Source organism: Macrobrachium nipponense, chromosome 13 (genome assembly GCF_015104395.2).
Source record: "Macrobrachium nipponense isolate FS-2020 chromosome 13, ASM1510439v2, whole genome shotgun sequence".
In the NCBI taxonomy this organism is placed as follows: domain Eukaryota; kingdom Metazoa; phylum Arthropoda; class Malacostraca; order Decapoda; family Palaemonidae; genus Macrobrachium; species Macrobrachium nipponense.
In genome coordinates, this window is record NC_087206.1 from 88,311,963 (window position 1) to 88,332,309 (window position 20,347).

At 41.7% G+C, this 20,347-nt stretch overlaps 1 protein-coding gene across 1 annotated transcript; it reads left to right on the plus strand.

Moving 5' to 3' along the window:
• Positions 1-9,098: 9,098 nt before the first annotated feature.
• On the plus strand, positions 9,099-9,665 carry LOC135225389 (activating signal cointegrator 1 complex subunit 2 homolog). The gene has a single exon (XM_064264723.1). It carries the CDS (start codon positions 9,099-9,101, stop codon positions 9,663-9,665), a length of 567 nt encoding a protein of 188 aa, XP_064120793.1.
• Positions 9,666-20,347: the final 10,682 nt, after the last annotated feature.

Genomic DNA, 20,347 nt, shown 5'->3' on the forward strand with positions numbered 1-20,347 from the left:
TTTATCAGCCAGACGCGATGCGCTCCAAGTTTGATCATGTCATCAGCCTAGGAAAATTCAATGGCGCATGTTGCCTTTCACCTTAGTAATGTTAATTTTGTTATGTCAAGTTAATTGTTGTTTACTAGACCGAAATCTCCAGTAAAAGTAAGAAAAAGGAAATACTAGTACAACTTTTAAAATTTGAGAATTGTTTATTAAAACAAATTAGTCTTAAAATACATTATGCATGAAGATTTACAATGATATGCTATAAATATAATATAAGAATTTAATGCAACACGAGATTAAAATATCTAAAATTATAAGACCTTGGTCGCCGATGCAACAAGAAATGTACATGAGATTTTTATAAAAGTATAGGAATTTTCATTGTTAACTTTTTACAGTTTTGGTTAATGTTCTAATTACGGCTGCCAGTCCTTGAACAGGCTAGCCAGAGCGTAAGACAGCCACAAAGGAGGCCCTTCCTTGCTTTTGAGGGCCTTCTGTAACGTCCAAAGAGCCTCCATGAGCTCCTGGCGTGTGCATATCCCCGGGTTGGTTGGCAGTTCTCTTATTTCTTTCTTGTATTTGATGTTGACATCTGGACTTAGAAGGCGGTCGACGGCGAAGGAGTACCACAAAGGAGGTTGTGGGTCCCTGGCGCCAACCTGACGCACTAATGCAAGAGCTTCTACCAGCCCCGATTTCTGTGTATCTCCCTTCACATTTTTCAGGCAGAATTTCGGTTCTTTGTTTTGGTCCTGGAAATATATTGAGGTGTGCTGTTTATTGTCATCAAATTTCTTTATGCTGCTGCTCAACCTTGGCTTCATGAGGTAAATTTGAACTGACCTTTCGATGCAAGAGTTTTTCAAAGAACTCTCAGTTTGGCATGAGACAGTGTTTCCAGAAACTTTACTCTGTACTGGGTGCTTGAGGATGAAACCTTTCTTTGCTGGGGAACTAGTTGCGCAAGGCTTGATGTTCTGGGTTCCTTTACTGAGGGTCATGTCAACTTTAGGGAAAGTTCTCTTGGTATTGCAAATATCCTTTGAAGGCTTTCCATCCTTCACTTTCAAATTTCTGCTACGCACTTCATTTGTATTAACTAGTGACTTTCTTTTGCAGCCATCTTTTAGGCCAGTGGTACCTTCGACCTTACCTTTTGTCTGCAAATTTCGATGACAGGTACCACTTACCGAGGTCTTCTTTTGATCATCTTGCATCGAGAAAGTTTTGTCCAGATCATTAACAGCTTTGTGGCTGTCTGCAACTTTACCTGGAGATTTAAATTTTGGTTGTCTGTTCCCAAGTGACATCCTTTTCGTGAGCTCGATTTTGTTGCTGTCTGCAGCTTTAACTGGCTGTCTGGTCCCAAGAGACACCCTGCTTGTGCGTTTTTCGTTTATGATACGACTGAGCGATGATATGGATACGTTTAGTGTCTTGGAGGCTTCACGAAGGTTGACTTTTTCCTGTTTATCGAGAGCTTGCAAAATCTCAGCCTTTTTCCTACTGGTCAGGGGATTCCTTCGGTTTAGAGGCTTAGTGGTGGTCACAGGTTTAGCTCCATTACTGTCCTGAGCGGAACGAGTTTTCCCCTTTTCCACTGTGAGGGACGTCTTCCTCGTAATGTTTTTGATGTTATTCTTCTCCTTGATTATTTGACCGAGTGTTGATATAGAGACTTCGAGAATTTCAGACACATGGCGCAGGTTCATGTGCCCTAATGCCTCCACCTTCCGCAAAATTTCTTCCTTCTCTTTAAAAGTGTAGCTCTTTCTCTGCCTTTCCTTCATTGTCGTCACTGGACGAGGTTCTTTTAGACTACAGTACTGCTGTTGGAATGTTTTACTGTTTAAGCCCTATTTTGAGTGAAGGTCGTTTTTGTCATGGCCAGTAAGAGTCTAGAATAATAGCATTGTTTTTGTAACGACCGTAAGCCAGTAATGAGACAGTTTAATGAGCGAACTGCCAATTAAGAGGTTAAATGGTTTGAGTTTTTGTACAGGTATCTACTGAATTCCCCCCACCAACCTCCACACAACGATTCCCCCCCCCTCTCTCTCTCTCACACACACACACACACACACACACGCACACACACACACTTTACTGACCATTTACAGAGGAGTTACTAATCACTATTCGATATTTTGATGGCTAAAATGAACAGTTTTCTTAATTCTAATGGCATATGAACATCGTATCTGTAGTTAATACATTTCAGTGTGTGCGCACTTGAAATTAATGGAAGAATTTGCAAGAAATTATTTTCCAGTAAATAATTTTGTATTTCTTTTCAATGCACGCAGATAGGTTACAATATATTATCTATTTATTTTTTAAAAACAGCTTATCTAATCGCATTGCGTCAAACTCAAAATACATAAATATTAAGCTTTCTCGTCAAGAAAGATTGTGTGGAGATATTTTATCACCTTGACTGTGTTTCATCTTAAATAATATAAATATTGAATACTTTTTGAATGTTGCTTGCTTATGTATGTATGTAGGTACTATGTATGCATGTATGTGCATACATACGTATAGATTTATATATCAGAAAAGAGATGTTTATGCGTTGTAACAAATTACCAAGAATTTGTGATATATATATGTATATTATATATATATATATATATATATATATATATATATATATATATATATTGGCTAGCAAGTTATAGATCTGATATGATGTGATACTAATAATAATATTTCCGCCTGTTAATTTCTAAAGTGAAAGCATGTCTTCAATGGAATTTTATTTACTTGAAGGTAATAAATTTAATTGTAAGAAATATTTGTAACTATACTCATCAAGTCAAATTACTGAAGGATATAATGACCGCTCATCTGGAGTTAAAATTACTGTACTATTTTGAAATATATAATGTCCACGTATTTCTAAATTTCTATCTTTTCTTTTCTTCAGGTATGGTGTCTAGGGTACATTCGGTCGTCTTTGAAAGTAAGTCATAGATTTAAACGTATTTACTAATATTACCTTTATATTTGATAATATGGTTAGTGTCGTAGCATGCCACTCAGATGTCGCTGGTTCACGTCTCCCCCAGAACGAGTTACTGCTGCTGTGTAGGGTCTGCGGTGGGAGGTTGAAACCAACATTCTATGAAAGTCTGAATTTCAAGTCAATGGCCCCTGTGCGCTTGTTTCGTTAATAGGTATCATCTACTGAAATAATAATAATAATAATAATAATAATAATAATAATAATAATAATAATAATAATAATAATAAAAATAATGGTATTATTATTATTATTTTGTTGTTGTTGTTGTTTTTGTCTATAACAGTCCTCCAATTCAACAGGGTGTATTTATAGTGTGGGGTTCCGGGATGCATCCTGCCTCCTTAAGAGTCCGTCACTTTTCTAACTATGTGCACTGTTTCCAGCTACACACTCTTCTGCATGAGTCCTGAAGCTACTTCAGCCTCTAGTTTTTCCAGATTCCTTTTCAGGGATCTTGGGATCGTGCCTAGTGTTCCTATGATTATGGGTACGATTTCCACTGGCATATCCCATATCCTTCTTATTTCAGGTCCTGATACTTATCCATTTTTTCCATTTCTTTCTCTTCAACTGGTGTCCCAAGGAATTGCGACATCAATGAGTTATATTATTATTATTATTATTATTATTATTATTATTATTGTACTTAGGAAGCAGACCCTCTCTCAAGCATACTTTATTAAAAGTAATGGCTACTTCAGCAGCATTACACTTGTAGAGATTCTTCTCTATTTGCGAATAGCGGCTTTTTTCAGTGCTACTTAAACAGGCCAGTAGAGCGCCTATAGAGGTCATGGTAAAAATACAGGGTCAAAATAGGTGTATATATTTGAATTTACAGATAAACTATGATACCATTGTCATCAAAGTCATTAACGATTCTCTCTCTCTCTCTCTCTCTCTCTTTCTTAAAGCGAGCTTTCGTCTGGAGCTGCCAGACATCCTCGGGCTGGGAAGCTGAGGGTGGACTGATCTTGGTGCGGTGTCCGTCCTCCTTATATCTGTGGTTGAGAGCAAGGGGTCTGCCCCATGCTTGTCTCCTATTGGCTGGTGGCGGTGAGTCTTGTTTCATTGGCTGCCTGAGCCAGGTCTCAAGCACTTTCCTCGAACCGATGGTTGCGTTGCAGCATATCCTGCAGCCGCCGGACCTCCTAACAAGCGGCGCTGTAACATTGATGGCGTTTGTTTTGCGCTACGCTGTGGGACGTCACGGCTACTTTGATTCCATCGGCTGCAGGAGTACCTCGTTCGGGGGCGTTGTCATCCATAGAGTTGTCATGATCGGTGGTGTCATTGTTAGTGGCAGGTCTTCTCATACTCGTAGGGAGGAGAAATTCTTCCTGCGTCGTATTCAGTGAAGGTTTTTATTTGCTGGATGAGGAGCGCCTCCAGCAGGCGCAACCGACGGGCATCAGGGGCCTTCCCATCCGATGATCTTCGTGTTCTTTATGATGACATCTCGGGAGATGGCCTCGTGATGTTTGGTGCGGGCGTGATTCTTTATAGCCCCCTCTTGGGCGTGGCACGAGAGTCTCTTCGACAGTCGCATAATAAGATCGCGCGTCCTCCGATTCTGGTAATATATGATTAAGTCGATATTCTTTGGTGTCGTCAGTCGGGGATACATTATCAGAAATAATTTCTTGATGGCGTCCTCTTCTTCACGGTAATGGGAACTCATGAAGGCTTTGTAGTACAGCTTGTATTATCCTGGTGGGGGCGGGGTCTGCGGGCTCTCTCTACCGTACCATTTCTCCAGGGCTGTGCGGACTTCCTTGCTGATTAATTTATTTGAGTACCCGTTATTCACAAGTACTTGGGAGCGCGGTCGAGTTCCTGGTGAGTGTCCTGCCATGTCGAGCAGTGGGAGAGGGCCCTCCTGACGAAGGCCCTGACGGTGGTGCTTTTGAATCTGGCGGGGCACTTCGCTGTCTCCGTTGAGGCAAAGTCCTAAATTGGTTTTCTTGTGTAGACTGAAGTACGGAGACCGTCTTCCGTCCTTGCTTACAAGGACGTCGAGGAAGGGGAGCCGATCGTCGGAGCATGCGTTCGACTGTGTAATTCAGCACACTACACTGCTGAAATGCTTGACGGAGGGCTTCTACCTCATCCTCGGCGTCGACTTGCACAAAGATGTCGTCAATATAACGTCCATATCTGCGGGGGGTTGCTGCATCCTGGCGAAGGACCCGCTTCCTCCACGGTGCCCATATAAAAGTTAGCGAAGAGGACCCCCAGTGGGAGCCCATCGCCACGCCGTCCTTTTGGCGGAAAGGATATCTGGCCATGGTGGGTGGAGAAAACGGTGGGGCCTTACTTCGTATGCATATCTCCAGCAGCGTACGGAGCGAGGCTCCGGTAAAAAAGTTTTGATTTGGGGCGCCGTCGACTGATTCCTGTAGACACGATCAAGGATTATATCTATGGTTTCGTCGACAGGCACGTTCGTTAAATAGGGGGACTCTACATCCAGCGAGGCGATAATCCGCCCGGTACCAGGGGCGTCCTTGATGGTTTCTAAGAACTCTGCCGAAGACTGCAGGCTGTACCGACTCGGGACGTAAGGGGTCAAAATTTGGTTTGAGGCGTTTAGCCAAGGCGTACGTAGGGTGCGGGCGTCGCTGGCTGATGATCGGCCGGAGGGGGTTTCTTCCCTTGTTTGTGGGTTTTTACATTGCCATATAAAAATAACCCAGGCTGTAGTCTCCTTGTATGGGCGGGAGGTGCACAGCATTTGTTGCAGAATTCACTGCGCTGATGACTCCGTTAGCCTCCCTCTTGATGTCGTCTGTCGGGTTCCTCGTCAGGCGCTCGAACTTGCTCTCGTCAGACAAAATAGCATCCAGCTTCTCGTGATATTCGGCAGTATCAATCAAGACGAAGGCTGCTGTCTTGTCCGCGCGTCGCACCGTGATGTTCACTTTCTCCTTCAGTTCTTCGCTGCTTTCTTCATCTCCTTGGTGAGGATCCGCTGGAGTGCGAGCCCCTCTCTGTAAGAGCTTCAGCAAGTAGGAGGGGTTGAAGGGCGTCGGTAGTTCTCACGATGCTCGGGCTTCGAGTTGCTGGACGAAGTCTAGGGACAACTCGATTTCGAGTCTCTTGTCATGAGGCCTGGGTCTTGAAATGAAGTGGCAATTAAGACCCCAGCTTCAGAAGGGTGGGCGTCTTGATCGGGAGTGGGGTCGTAATCGGTGTAGGTTAATGTATCCTCGGGTGGGTTCGTTCAGGGACGCGGAGTTTGCCGCCGTTCAGAGAGATGAGCTTGCGCAGGGCACCTCTCATCCGCTGTTTCATGTCGTCCTCCTGAAGGCGGACGAGGCTTCTCTCGATGTTCCCAAGGTACGTTGGTTCTCTCCCTACTGGGTTGTCTACATCCATGGGTATGTCACGTTCAGGATTTTCAAATTCGGTGTCGTCAAGTCCATGACTACCTTCCTCTCGAAGGGCACCAGGACGTACTGCTATAGGTTCCTCTCCTACTCCACTGGCGCCGGGGCTGCTTCTCACTCTCTCCCACTCCTGCCGCAGTCTCTTGGTCTCGTTCTGGAGGGCACGCAGTTCGGTAGTCTTGATCGCTATTTGCCGCTGTAGGAGGGATTTTCTAAAGCTCCTGGTGTCCTCATTATTTCTGGCTGACGGGTCGTGTAGCCGAATATTAGTGTACTTAGGAAGCAGACCCTCTCTCAAGCATACTTATTTAAAAGTAATGGCTACTTCAGCAGCATTACACTTGTAGAGATTCTTCTCTATTTTGCGAATAGCGGCTTTTTCAGTGCTACTTAAACAGGCCAGTAGAGCGCCTATAGAGGTCATGGTAAAATACCAGAATCGGAGGACGCGCGATCTTATTATGAAAAATAACCCCTCTCCACAGGTACGAGAACCCCTGAAGCAGACGCATGTAGTGTACCAGTATACATGCCCAGTCCGCGAATGCAGCGGCGCCTACGTAGGTATGACTACCATGCGACTGTCGAAGAGACTCTCGTGGCCACGCCAAGAGGGGGCTATAAAAAGAATCACGCCCGCACCAAACATCACGAGGCCATCTCCCGAGATGTCATCATAAAGAACACGAAGATCATCGGAAGGCTGATGCCCGTCGGTTGCGCCTGCTGGAGGCGCTCCTCATCCAGCAAATAAAACCTTCACTGAATACGACGCAGGAAGAATTTCTCCTCCCTACGAGTATGAGAAGACCTGCCACTAACAATGACACCACCGATCATGACAACTCTATGGATGACAACGCCCCCGAACGAGGTACTCCTGCAGCCGATGGAAATCAAAGTAGCCGTGACGTCCCTCACAGCGTAGCGCAACGCCCATCAATGTTTACAGCGCCGCTTAGGAGGTCCAGGCGGCCCTGCCAGGATATGCTGCAACGCAACCATCGGTTCGAGGAAAGTGGCTTGAGACCTGGCTCAGGCAGCCAATGAAAACAAGACTCACCGCCACCAGCCAATAGGAGACAAGCATGGGGCAGACCCCTTGCTGTCAACCACAGATATAAGGAGGACGGACACCGCACCAAGTCAGTTGCTGCTCGGCATCCGTGGTAGCAACATCTCGGCTCACACCGCTCCTAGACTCCACCCACTTCCAGCGACAGCTCCGCCCAGACTCCTCCCACCGACCAATCAGAAGCCAGCAGGAAAACCTTCAAGCTTCTTTGCAGGATTTGAAGCTTGTGCTTCTTGGCCACCAGGCCAATTCAGCTTGCCGCCCAGACTTTCCCTGCATTTTAGCCCTGCCGACTTTATAGTTGGCGCGCTTGGCAAGGGAGAATAAGATTTGAGAGAGCGCTCTCTCTCTTTATAAGCAATTTGAAGACCTAAAATCACTACTCCTTTTCTCAAAAATAACTTTCTCTTACTAACACCGTCTCTCTTGTGGAACATTTGGTAGCCCTTGAGGTCTAAAAACTCCAACAGAAGCAAGACCAAAGAGACAAATCTTCCTACTGTCGCAATACTATATTGCAAGTAGCACAGGAAACCATAGGCTGGCGCCTTCCATAAGCCAGATTCCAAGATAACTTAAACATCCAAGCCCTTCAGGCAACATATACACAACCAATCACTTAGTCACTCACCCCTCATAATATCACTCATATAGACATGGAACCTTCAACCTCTATCATATCAAGATCACATCATCCATGACAACTCCTCAGCCCCCATCACATCCATGACACCGACTAGAAGACGAAATAGATCAGGTACCAACTCCCCCTCAGACGAACACATAACACAAAGACCACGAATTTCCTCTCCCCCTGAACATCCCAACCAACAGCTCCTCTCCCTAGACTGCTCTGACACGGAAGACGACCTTTCACAGGACAATGATGGCTTCACACTTGTACGCAGTAAGAAAAACATGAAGAAATCAACACAAAACACGGACACTTTTAACTTGCAATCAGACACCGAATTCCCACGACTGACATTCAAACCAATACAAAAACCTGGAGAAACAGCTACACCACAATAAAAGCCATGAAGACAGACACAAGGACATCGTTTTCCAGGCACGACCAACCCGAACAGGACAATTCATTCTGATACCTAAAGACAAACATGCCGAAGAAGTACTCAAGAAGGACGGACATTGCAAGGCACTGGACCCAAACGACAGAATTAGGAAAGGACTCATATGCAAATACCCAGTAAACCTCCCAATCGACCCCATAAAAGACCTCTCCTTTGTGTTAGACGCCACACCGGTGCACCAAAACAAAGCAGGAGAACCAACAAGAAAGGTTCTTGTGACTTTCCAAGGGGGAAAAGAAAGGCCTGCTGAATGAAACATACCAATATGGGAATCTTCCCACACTGAAGAATCACCCTCGAACCACTAAGGTGCTTTAGGTGTCAAAGATTTGGACACCATCAACGGTGAATGCGGCTACAAACAACATTTGTGGGATTTGTAGCGGCAAACACCCAACACAAGAGTGCTTAGATCGGTACAAAAGGAAAGAGAGGACGACAGCAAAATGCCCGAATTGTAAAGGGCAGCATCACGCCTGGCATAAAGGCTGTCCGGAAAGACTTAAGAGGATTTTGGCGGAATGAAGGCCAGAACCCCCGGACCACCACCAGAACGTTTGCAACAGCAACACAAACCACCCCCTCCCAAACACACATCATACCCTCAACACCTACCACAACAAAACCCACCCACACAACAACAACACCCACAACAAACATCACATCCTCAGCAACCAACGGAATACAACCCACCTCCACTACAGCAACAACAACCACAGCAACACAGACACCAAGAACCCAGATACAGGCAGCAGAAACCCCCCACCAATCAGAGACGCAATCCACCTACACAACAACCACAACAAGACCAACAACGAAACACATACCACAGAGACCCCAGACAGACACAAAACCAAGACACAAACAACACACCCACACCTGCCTCAAACCCCATGTCCTTCTACTCCACATCAACTCGGAAAACACCCCTACTTCCCACCCCACCCAATCACATGAACACACCCCCCACCCCCAACTCCACCCGTGACGGTAGTACCAGTGCCGAAAGTCAGCACAACACCGTAGAGCAGTCACCAGAGAAAACCCACCATACCGCCTCAGTAAAGACGACTTTAGGAGGGAAATAGAGAAAATTGTGAGGGTTAAAATTTTTCAACAATTGTTTCCAAACCTAAACCTAACAGCTGACCTCAGGAAAACGATTGTAGCACTGACACCTTATTAAGATGGAAGGAAACAATCAACACCAAACACGCCCCCAAAACACTGAAGACATTTCATCATACACCAGTCTAAAAATATTACAATGGAACATAAACAGTGCCAACACAAAATATGCCATACTACAATCAAGAGTACTCTCAGAAAGACACGACGTCATCCTGCTGCAGGAAACACTAATTAGGGAAAAAAACAACAACTTCACATTCAAAGGATACACAGTTTATAAAACTCCACATACAGATTCAAATAGAGGGCTGTATCCCCTAATAAAAACAACAATTCCCTCGGAAAAAATAAGAAACATAACTGTGGTGATGGGATTGAGACACTAAGTGTCCTCATAAGACTAGCGAACACGCACTCACCATACACAATATCTACAAAGGGCATGAAAAAATCTTTGAAGGGGAGGAGAGAACCTCTTCAGTGCAGCCTCCAGAGAAAACACCTTCTTGCAGGAGACTTCAATGCACACCACCCATGCTTACAGTCGAGACAGCACACAAATGCAACAGGCAGACACATACACATCCTAATGGAAGAATTTCCGGACGTTGCACTAATAAATGACACAAATGAAGCAACACACCTACGAGGTGGCAGGCTAGACCTAAGCTTCATAACTGGAAAACCTGAAAGAAGACTGCACATGGAGAGTGCACCAACTCTAAACCAGTGGGACCATTTTGCAACTGAAACAAAACTAAAGATAATGAAAACCCCTTTCCCCCACCACCGCCCCCCCTTCCGGCAGGATGGAGACCGGACTAGCAAACTGGCCAACATTTCAAAACCACATGAACACATGGGCAACACAGTACATTCAAAATTCAAAATCCAGCCCTCAACATATGCACGCTCCAACAGGACTTTGTAGAGAGCCTGCACAACGCAGCAAACATTTCCATGCCAAAGAAAAGCCTTTAGAACAAATGCAACCCCACACAAGGACAGTTGGTACTACAACTCTAGAATCAAAGAAATGAACTCAAGAGTAAACAGAATAAGGAAAATATTCAGAAGGAACCCCACCGACGAGTTGCACACGATCCTAAGAGAAGTCGTAAACCACGCAGCCCAAACTGCTAAGGAGGTTAAGCAGGAAACCTGGCTAAAATGGTGCTCAGAAACCACTCGAATGACGCCCATTGCAAAGATGTTCAAGTGGTTCAACAAGGTATCAGGAAAGACCAGGCCAACACAGGCACACCATCCCAACCCTCTAGCTGAAGCAAAACAGACTAGCACAACACTTTGCAGACAGAACCAAATCAATGCACCTACCACCAGTCACACGAGAAAGACAAGTGGCACTCAATCCTGGAAGATGGAGAATCATCAATACAGCCTGCAGCAATTCTGATGAACACGGACACACCATTCACAATGAAAGAACTTGACAAAGCCCTCCAAAAGGGAACAGACACAGCACCAGGAGCAGACATGATTACATATAGCATGTTAAAAAACATGGGAAATGCAGCAAAGACAGTGCATCTCCACATAATAAACAGAACGTACACAGAGCAGATCAGACCCACACAATGGAACCAACAAAACACAAACCAACCCTTCCCAAACCCAAAGGAGCCCAATGCCTACAGACCAGTTCTCTCATCAGCTGCACAGAAAAGACGGCGCAGAGAGAATGGTGTTAAACAGACTGCTGTGGAAAACAGGGCCCTTACACCACCGCTTATATGCCTACAAAGAGGGGATAGGCACACAGGAATGTCTAGCAGATGTGATGGCCACAATAAATAACAAGAAAGCAATCGTAGTATTTCTCGACCTAGAAAAGCCTACGAACTTGCAAGTGCAGCTGCTATCCTGGCAGCCTTAGCCAACAAGACGGTTAAAGGCAACTTCTAGCATGGACCAAAAGATACATGCAAAACAGACAAGCCAGAGTTTCACCTTTCAAGGAGCAACCTCCGAATTCCTCAGTCTGGAAAATGGAACACCTCAAGGAGGAATACTCAGCCCCTTCCTCTTCAATATACTAATGGAGAAATTAGCCAACAGCAACTTCCCAAATGGAGTTGAAATTTTCATATATGCAGATGATGTGTGCTTGGAGTCAGCACAGACAGGCATAGAGCCACCAACACATGCAAATCGCGATAACACAGATTGAAAACAAATGCACAGTCCTAGGACTAAAATAAACAGGCAAAAACCAAGGCAATGGCAATCAAATACAATACAGACCTGAACCCAATACAACTCATGGGAGAACCCATCGAATGGGTAGACAACTTCATGTACCTAGGAGTCAACATCAACATACAGCTCTCACCACACAAAGAAATAGAAACACTTAACAAAAGATCAAATGCAGACAAAACGCCATGAAAAGAATCACCTCGCTAAGGCAGGGAGCCGATACCATGCCCTCAGAATTTTCTACATACAGACAATAAGATCAACAGTAGAGTATGCCGCACCAGTCCTCCACTAATCTCACAAGCACTGAACAAAAAAGTTTTGAGGTAATCCAAAACAATGCCTTAAGACTCATTACAGGAGCACCAATGGGTGGACCAACCTATGCATCCTGAGACCATGAAACAAACTACAATCTCTGACTCTAGGATAGATCAGAGAAACACATCCATCCCTGCTAAAAACCTTAAAAAATGACAGAGACTGTCCACTCAAAAAAGGAGATCAGGAAATGCATTAATCTCCATGAAGAGCTAGACCCTCCCACATATGCTGGAGACCTTCTAGATACACTGAGAAGAGTAGGCATGCAAATCATGCCGCAGCCCATCAGGGAAGACACCCCCTTCAGTGAATACACAGAATCAGCACCCTGGGAACCAGAACCTTTTAACACAAACTACACAATTCTTCCAGCAAGCAAGGAAGCATTGCACCACCCAACAGTTAAAGCAAGCAGCACAAGAAGCAATACAGTTGACAACCGCCACAAACATATACTTTACAGATGGATCAGTAGACCTCAGCGTCCCAGCGGCAGCAGCAGGGGTCTACTCAACAACACTCAAAGGAAGCTGGAGACTCTCCGACAATGCCTCCACACTACAGACAGAGCTGATAGCTATCGCCAAAGCACTAGAAGACTCCCAACACAGGACGGGCAACACTAACAATACACACCGACTCGAAAGGAGCAATACAAGCCATCACAAAAGGCAAAGCAAAGGAAAATATCCAACTCCTAAACGAGCATATGGGCACTGGCAAAACTCCATCAAAGCAGAGAGGAACATACTCTCAACTGGATCCCGAGCCATGTTGGAATACAAGGAAATGAGGAAGCTGATTCCCTGGCAAAAGCGGGCTACACATAAACAATGTCAACATCAAAATAAACCTCTCACTAACCCAACTAAAAAGCATAGCAGCAGCATACTGCCAAACACAGGAGGAAAGCAAAATCAGGAGAGCCATCTTCGGAGGCTCCAAGACTGCAAAATGGTATGCAGACACCACACAACTTCAACCACACAGCATACCGAAGAACATCTGACCACGAGCACTAGCGGTAATAATACACGTCTAAGGTTCGGAACCTACCAATGCACATGGCAAAAAATAGAAAACACCCAACCCTAAACCATGTAAATACTGCGAAACAAATACAGAAGAACCACTGGAACACTATATATTACACTGCCAGAAACACAACAACTAAGACAAAGTCATGAAGGAGATCAACAATCAGTCACTCAAATAACAAGACACATCCTAAACAACACCCAAACAGCTTACAGGCTTCCTATGCTCCTACCCACCACCAAGGTAGGTGCAAAACACTCCTAAATAGCAGAATCTCGGGGACATCAGTCAAGACCCCTCACACCCCCTGCCATCCCTATCCACTCACCTACAAACCACAAAACACAGAATAACAAACAATCCACCCAGTGCATGACTGACACAAAGACAGCCAACATCAACCTACATCACCCAACATCCAAAAGGAAAGCCCCGACTCTGACTCCTTCATCACTACCTCACCTCATGCACAGCATTCCCCTTCAGCCTCGTGCATCAACAAAACACACTACTTCCCACTCGGACTTGGAACACGGAATAAGGAAATAAGGACATGTGTGGACATCACAAGCTAACTGACTAGCAAACTTTTTCTCAGACTCATACCCTTCCTTCTTCTCATCTGTTGGTCCTCGTCTGACTTGCCAACACTCACTACTATAGCAACTTTTCCTACTACTGAAGGGCACCTTAGGGTTTAAAAAGGTTGGACAACCTTACCCATCAAAAGTTTCTTTCAATATCACACTCATCAACTCACGCATTATCACCAAATAAAGAATCATATCCTACCATTACCACCTTCTCACCATCCTGAGTTAACGGGCTGCTCTGTGAGCAAGATCCCGTGCTGACACAAGGTCAGCTAAATCAAAACAACAACAACAACGCACCAAGATCAGTCACCCTCAGCTTCCCAGCCCGAGGAGTCTGGCAGCTCCAGACGAAAGCTCGCTTTAAGAAAGAGAGAGAGAGAGAGAGAGAGAGAGAATCGTTAATGACTTTGTGATGACAATGGTATCATAGTTTATCTGTAAAATTCAAATATATACACCTATTTTTGACCCTCTTGTATTTACCATGACCTTCTATCGGCGCTCTACTGGCCTGTTTAAGTAGCACTGAAAAGCCGCTATTCGCAAAATAGAGAAGAATCTCTACAAGTGTAATGCTGCTGAAGTAGCCATTACTTTTAATAAAGTATTATTATTATTATTATTATTATTATTATTATTATTATTGGAAGAAGACCCTCTTTTAAACAAATTCTGCTATTATTATTATTATTATTATTATTATTATTATTATTATTATTATTATTATTATTATTATTATTATTAATATTTATAAGATGGACCCTACTCATATGGAACAGGCTGACAGGGGTTACTGGCTGTAAATTTAAGCTTCCAGAGAATACGGTGTTCAACAGGAGGTAAAAGGAAATACAGAAAGAAGGGATCTGTTACCAGAAAAGAAAAAGTGAATCAACAGATTGATAAATAAATATATAACACTGTAAGCAAACTATTAAAACGAACGGGGAATTATTTGAGGGTAGTAATCCGTTCTGTTCAAACAAACACGGGCAAAGCAGACTCACATGAGAGATAGCTTAGTTTCGTGTCAGCCTTAAGCCGAGCGCTGACCAGCTGACGTCCACGCAGCAATTCCTGAAACAGCTCTTCTTCCCCAGGTGAAAGGGTCTAAAGGCACCTAAGGTCTCCTCAGGTCAAGCGGAGGTCACATAGGACGAGATATGCAGAGTAGACAAAGTTGTTTTCAGATGTACTCGTCTTTATATTAAGTAAATAGATTTTTAATGAGTTTTGATTTAAACTTTCGCTCCTTAACAGGATCGGGTCGGACTTTCGAAAAAAACGACAATTTTTTTTTTTTTTTTTTTTTTTTTTGCAGGTCAGATTGTTTTTTCATTTTTGCGTGTGTCAGATTTCCATTTTAACGATATTAAGTAATGAACCTATATAAGGGGGGTTAAAATAACTTTTGAAGTGAAACATTCTCTCTCTCTCTCTCTCTCTCTCTCTCTCTCTCTCTCTCTCTCTCTCCTCATATGAGAGAATTTGTTTGCTATAAATGTTTACATATATAAGAGAGCGAAAGAGGGAATTTCTAATCACGTTAATGCTCGCCAGATTCAAGTGAGAGAGAGAGAGAGAGAGAGAGTGAGTTGCGCTTTCATAAAATTCCACTTTTTTTAACCAGTAACGCCTCCCCCCCCCGTCTGCAACAAGCCCCACCCCCACCCGCAAATCCCCCCCCAGGATGACTGCAGTGCCAGAGACCGAGATGAGTCACGTACTAAGGACCCAAATTTGGTGACCCACCTTAATATGTTCTTTGGTGCTTAAGTTGGTCAGGCGAGAGAGACTCGACCCACGGGGTCACATCATCTCAAACCGTGGCTAAAGAGCTTCGATGTTTTCAGTTGCCTATTTTCTTTGTCTAGGTTACACAAGCCTACAATTAAATCATGGTTGACAAACTGAAGTAGTGAATTTGGCTAAAAAAAAACTCAGAAAAAAATCATATATTAATCACATAAATTGGGAGACTTTGCCATGACCTATATATAATATATATCATTATATATATATATATATATATATATATATATATATATATATATATATCTATACATATAATGAAGAAATTGCTGCTTACGTTTTATACAAGAAACAGACACCTACAAGTAAATCATGGTCGAGAAACTGAAGTAACCAAATTGGCTGAAAAGCCTAAAAAATAATATATTAATCAATTAATCACATAACTTAGGAGACTGACCCATGACTCTCTCTCTCTCTCTCTATCTCTCTCTCTCTCTCTCTCTACTCTCTCTCTCTCTCTCTCTCCTCTCTATATATATATATATATATATATATATATATATATATATATTATATATGTGTGTGTATATATATATATGTATGTATCTATATATATATATATATATCCATATATAGATATATATGCATATATATATATATATATATATATATATATATATATATACATATATTTATATATATGTGTATATATGTGTGTGTGTATATATATATATTAATATAGTATATAATATATAATATATATATTAATATATATATAATATATATTATTATATATATATACCTACACCAACAGGGAGGGTCATAGATCAGTCTCCCAATTTATATGGTTAATTGATTAATATATGATTTTTTTTAGGTTTTTTTAGCCAATTTGCTTACTTCAGTTTGTCGACCATGCTTTAACTGTAAGTTTCTATTTCTTGTATAAAATATAAGCAGCAATTTCTGTATTATATATACCTTAGTGATAGGTCAATTAAAACCAGCGGCAGACGGTCAAATGGGAAATGCAGAGAGACAATTAATTCAAACCGTTTTCGTTGAACATGCATTTTAGGTCGCTTCCACGAGAGGGCGTGGCCTGACCATTGACCCTCATTTGACCCTCAATTAATCGGCTTCCATCTGGCGCTAAATACACCTGGCGGACACATGTATGCCATTAGGAATACAAATAAGGGTCATGAATCAGGAGGTCCACTTTGGACAACGCTTTGTGGGGGCGGGGTCGAGTTAGGAATTGTATGGTACTGCCGCGATGCTGCACTTGATCCGTTTCTCTCGATTTATAGATCCTACAACTCCCCCGCCCCATCCACTGTCTATCTCCCTGGCACCGCCTCCCCGCCCCCTTTTCCCGTAAAAATTCCCCGTTAGGTCGACACGCCTTTTTAAACAGCCCTTGTGGGTTTTAAGGTTTCATAGCCGTGGTCAGTGGAAGGTTGTCAGTATGCAAATTGGCCTTTTTTCGAAGTGTAAGGAACCTTGCTGGTAATGAGACGAATAGTAGAAGGGTTTATAGAGTCGAGAGAGAGAGAGAGAGAGAGAGAGAGAGAGAGAGAGAGAGAGAGAGAGAGAGAGAGAGAGTTAAAACCTGAATTTAAATCCAAATCTTTATTTTCAATTTACATTAGTTATTCACATACTTTTTTACAATATTTAAAACAAAATCTAGATTGAGAGAGAGAGAGAGAGAGAGAGAGAGAGAGAGAGAGAGAGAGAGAGAGAGAGAGAGAGAGAGAGAGGTTAAGAAGGGTGATATGTAGGAAAAAAGTTTGAAGCAACATAGGAGCACTGAATTTTTTCTGATAGAAAAATTAATATTAGAAAAACAGGTTTCTTTGATGATGTGGATAAAAAAGGCATGGAAAATTGATCCGAAAGTTAATGAATTAAGATGTTATTATTAATAGAGAGTCATTGACATTTAAAGAGCAAATAAGCTTTTTCAGTGGTTTTGGAAACGAATTTTGATTTTGCACTTTAGTGTTGTTTGATGTATTTTAGTTCCGTTTGAAAGCTCAGGAAAGACATCCGTGGCAAAATTTCACCGTGACCCTTAGCATAACGTTTGAAGGCGATGATAATGATTATGATACTTATGATGATGATGATATAGGTTGATATTACTCATAGGCTTTGCAGCAATTGAAAGATTGAAAGTCTAGGGAATGACTGTAAATTTGAATCAGGTTTGAAAGTCCAGTAGCTATGCATTTTTTGAAAGAATTTAGAGGGAAATACGAGTAACTGAAAGTACAATACCAGTCCATTTTAGCAAATCAGTTTAAGCCTTGCTTCAAATCCACAAAAGGAATTACTGAAGATAGATTATTATTATTATTATTATTATTATTATTATTATTATTATTATTATTATTATTATTATTATTAAAAAATAAGCCCTTTTTCATGTGGAACAAGCCCACAGCGTCCATTGCCTTGAAATTCAAGCCTTTAATGAATATGGTGTTCGTTTGAAAGAAGTTACAGAAGATAATAGGACAAATTGAAAGAATAAATTAGTTATTAGAAAAGAAAAAAAGGTAGATTAATAAATTATCATATAAATAGATAAAAAAACAGAAGTAAATGGATGAATTATTGATTAATGGGCTGATAATACTAAAACGTGGAGACATTAAGAAGACAGTGAGGAAAGGTAGGAGGTCCTTCTCTCCCGTTAGCAGAAGGAAAGTTGTACCTTGACCACCGACAAAGAAGGATTCGGTAGTGCCCCGCCCACTTTTTCTGGGACAAAATGCAGTTTTCTAACTTTGACCACTATTTTTTAGGTGATACTGCTCTGATATCGAGCTCTACAAGTGATCCAAGTAATGTTATATTAAAAGTGACTCATATTAGCGCGAGTCTTAAATGGAAAAACATATCCACAGTTATATGTACGGGTGCGAATGTATTTAAAAATAAATCTCTACAGAGAGTTGAAAAGGGGAATCGAACAGATTCCCAAAAGCTCAGTGTAAATTGATTTTTAATGCATGTACCCACGCATAACGGGATTTATTTCTCCAAAAAATATATTAATTGCTAAAGGGAAGGAATCAGGCTGAAGTTTCTGTTTTAATTCAGTCCTTGCATTCGTGTTCAATTCCGTTATTTTGGAAGAAATAAAAAAAAATTGGGTTCAATACTTACTGATCGCATGCATTATGATACGATTTGCTATTCCTGAAGATTTGTATTCTTTTAGCTTAAATTTGAAACAGAAGAACTAACTTAAAATCTGTTGTATGTTTGAAGTTTGTTATTGTTTTATTGCGTAAACTGTATGCGGATTTTTAATCAAGTCTTGAAAGGATTTAAACTCTCGCTATGTACGTATCTTCTGAAATACTGGCTTGTGTGACAGAGGTTGTCGATCTCTCTGCAAGAATTGTTATTGTACTGTGAATTTTTGCGTAAATTTACATACTGTATTATTGCAGAAATCGTCAGGTTATATTGAAACATAAATGGACCGGAGATTAATGTTTTCGTTTCTTAAAGTATTTTTTGATCAGGTTTTCTATTAACTGACACTTTAGAGAAGTTATATATTAGTTCCAACTGCCGTTGATTGAGGAAAGAAAGTGTCTGCTGTGTGGAGTCCTGCTGTAGAATCGTCGGTTTCTCATGAATAATTTGAAATTTGGTGTTCTGGAAATTTGAAAGAGCTTACATCAATTCTTCGATGAATTTTTCATTTGTTTAATCAATACCGAGCGCCTTAGCGTTGAGAAATACCCTTGTAGATTAGTATTTTCTTGTCAGTAAATAGATGGATAATTTTGGCAGTATTATAGAATTACTTGGAAAACGAAAATACTCTTGGGAGTGTTGGCAACACTGGTATTTCCTTCTCCATCATGCATATTCGGTGATCCATGTCGCCTGTAAGGTTTTAATATTTCAAATTATTTAGAATGAAGGATTTGAAGAGGAAAAGATAGATTTTCTATGTAACACAAAACACACACACACAAACACACACACACACACAACACACACACACACACACACACACACACACATATATATAGTATATATATATATATATATATATATATATATATATATATATATATACATATATATATATAGATATATACATTTCTTTGATTTTGTATTCTGAAAATTGTTGTTAAACATTTGACGTTGAAAACCTACGTATACTTGTACTTTCTGGATTGTTGTCACTGAAATTTTGTAGCAATCGAGAAAGTCAGTCGTTCAAGGAAGGAATTTCCTTTTCATCTTAACGGAATAGGATTTTTTTTTTACATTCTATTCTAATTGTGAAACACAGGGCTAACTGACAAGTTTATTTGTAGCCTATTTGTTAATATTATTTATTTATTTATTAATTTTTTTAAGATGACAGTAAATATCAGCAGTCGATATCATTGAAACTAACCGTGCTTGGCGGAAGTTGATGCTCATTCACTCACTATTACGTTGATATTAACTGCGGATATTTACTACCAGTTAAAAAAAATAGACTCTAGGTTTGAATACCCTTTCCAAATCCAGGTCAGCTAAGCCTGCATTTGACATCGCCTTCTGTCACGTTAAGCTGTTTTTATCTTTGCCTCTTTGTACAGTCAATTGAAAAAGGAATGAATTCAACGCTCACAATGTCTCCTATTCCACGCTTCGATAGATGTTAATGGGGGTTTAAATAA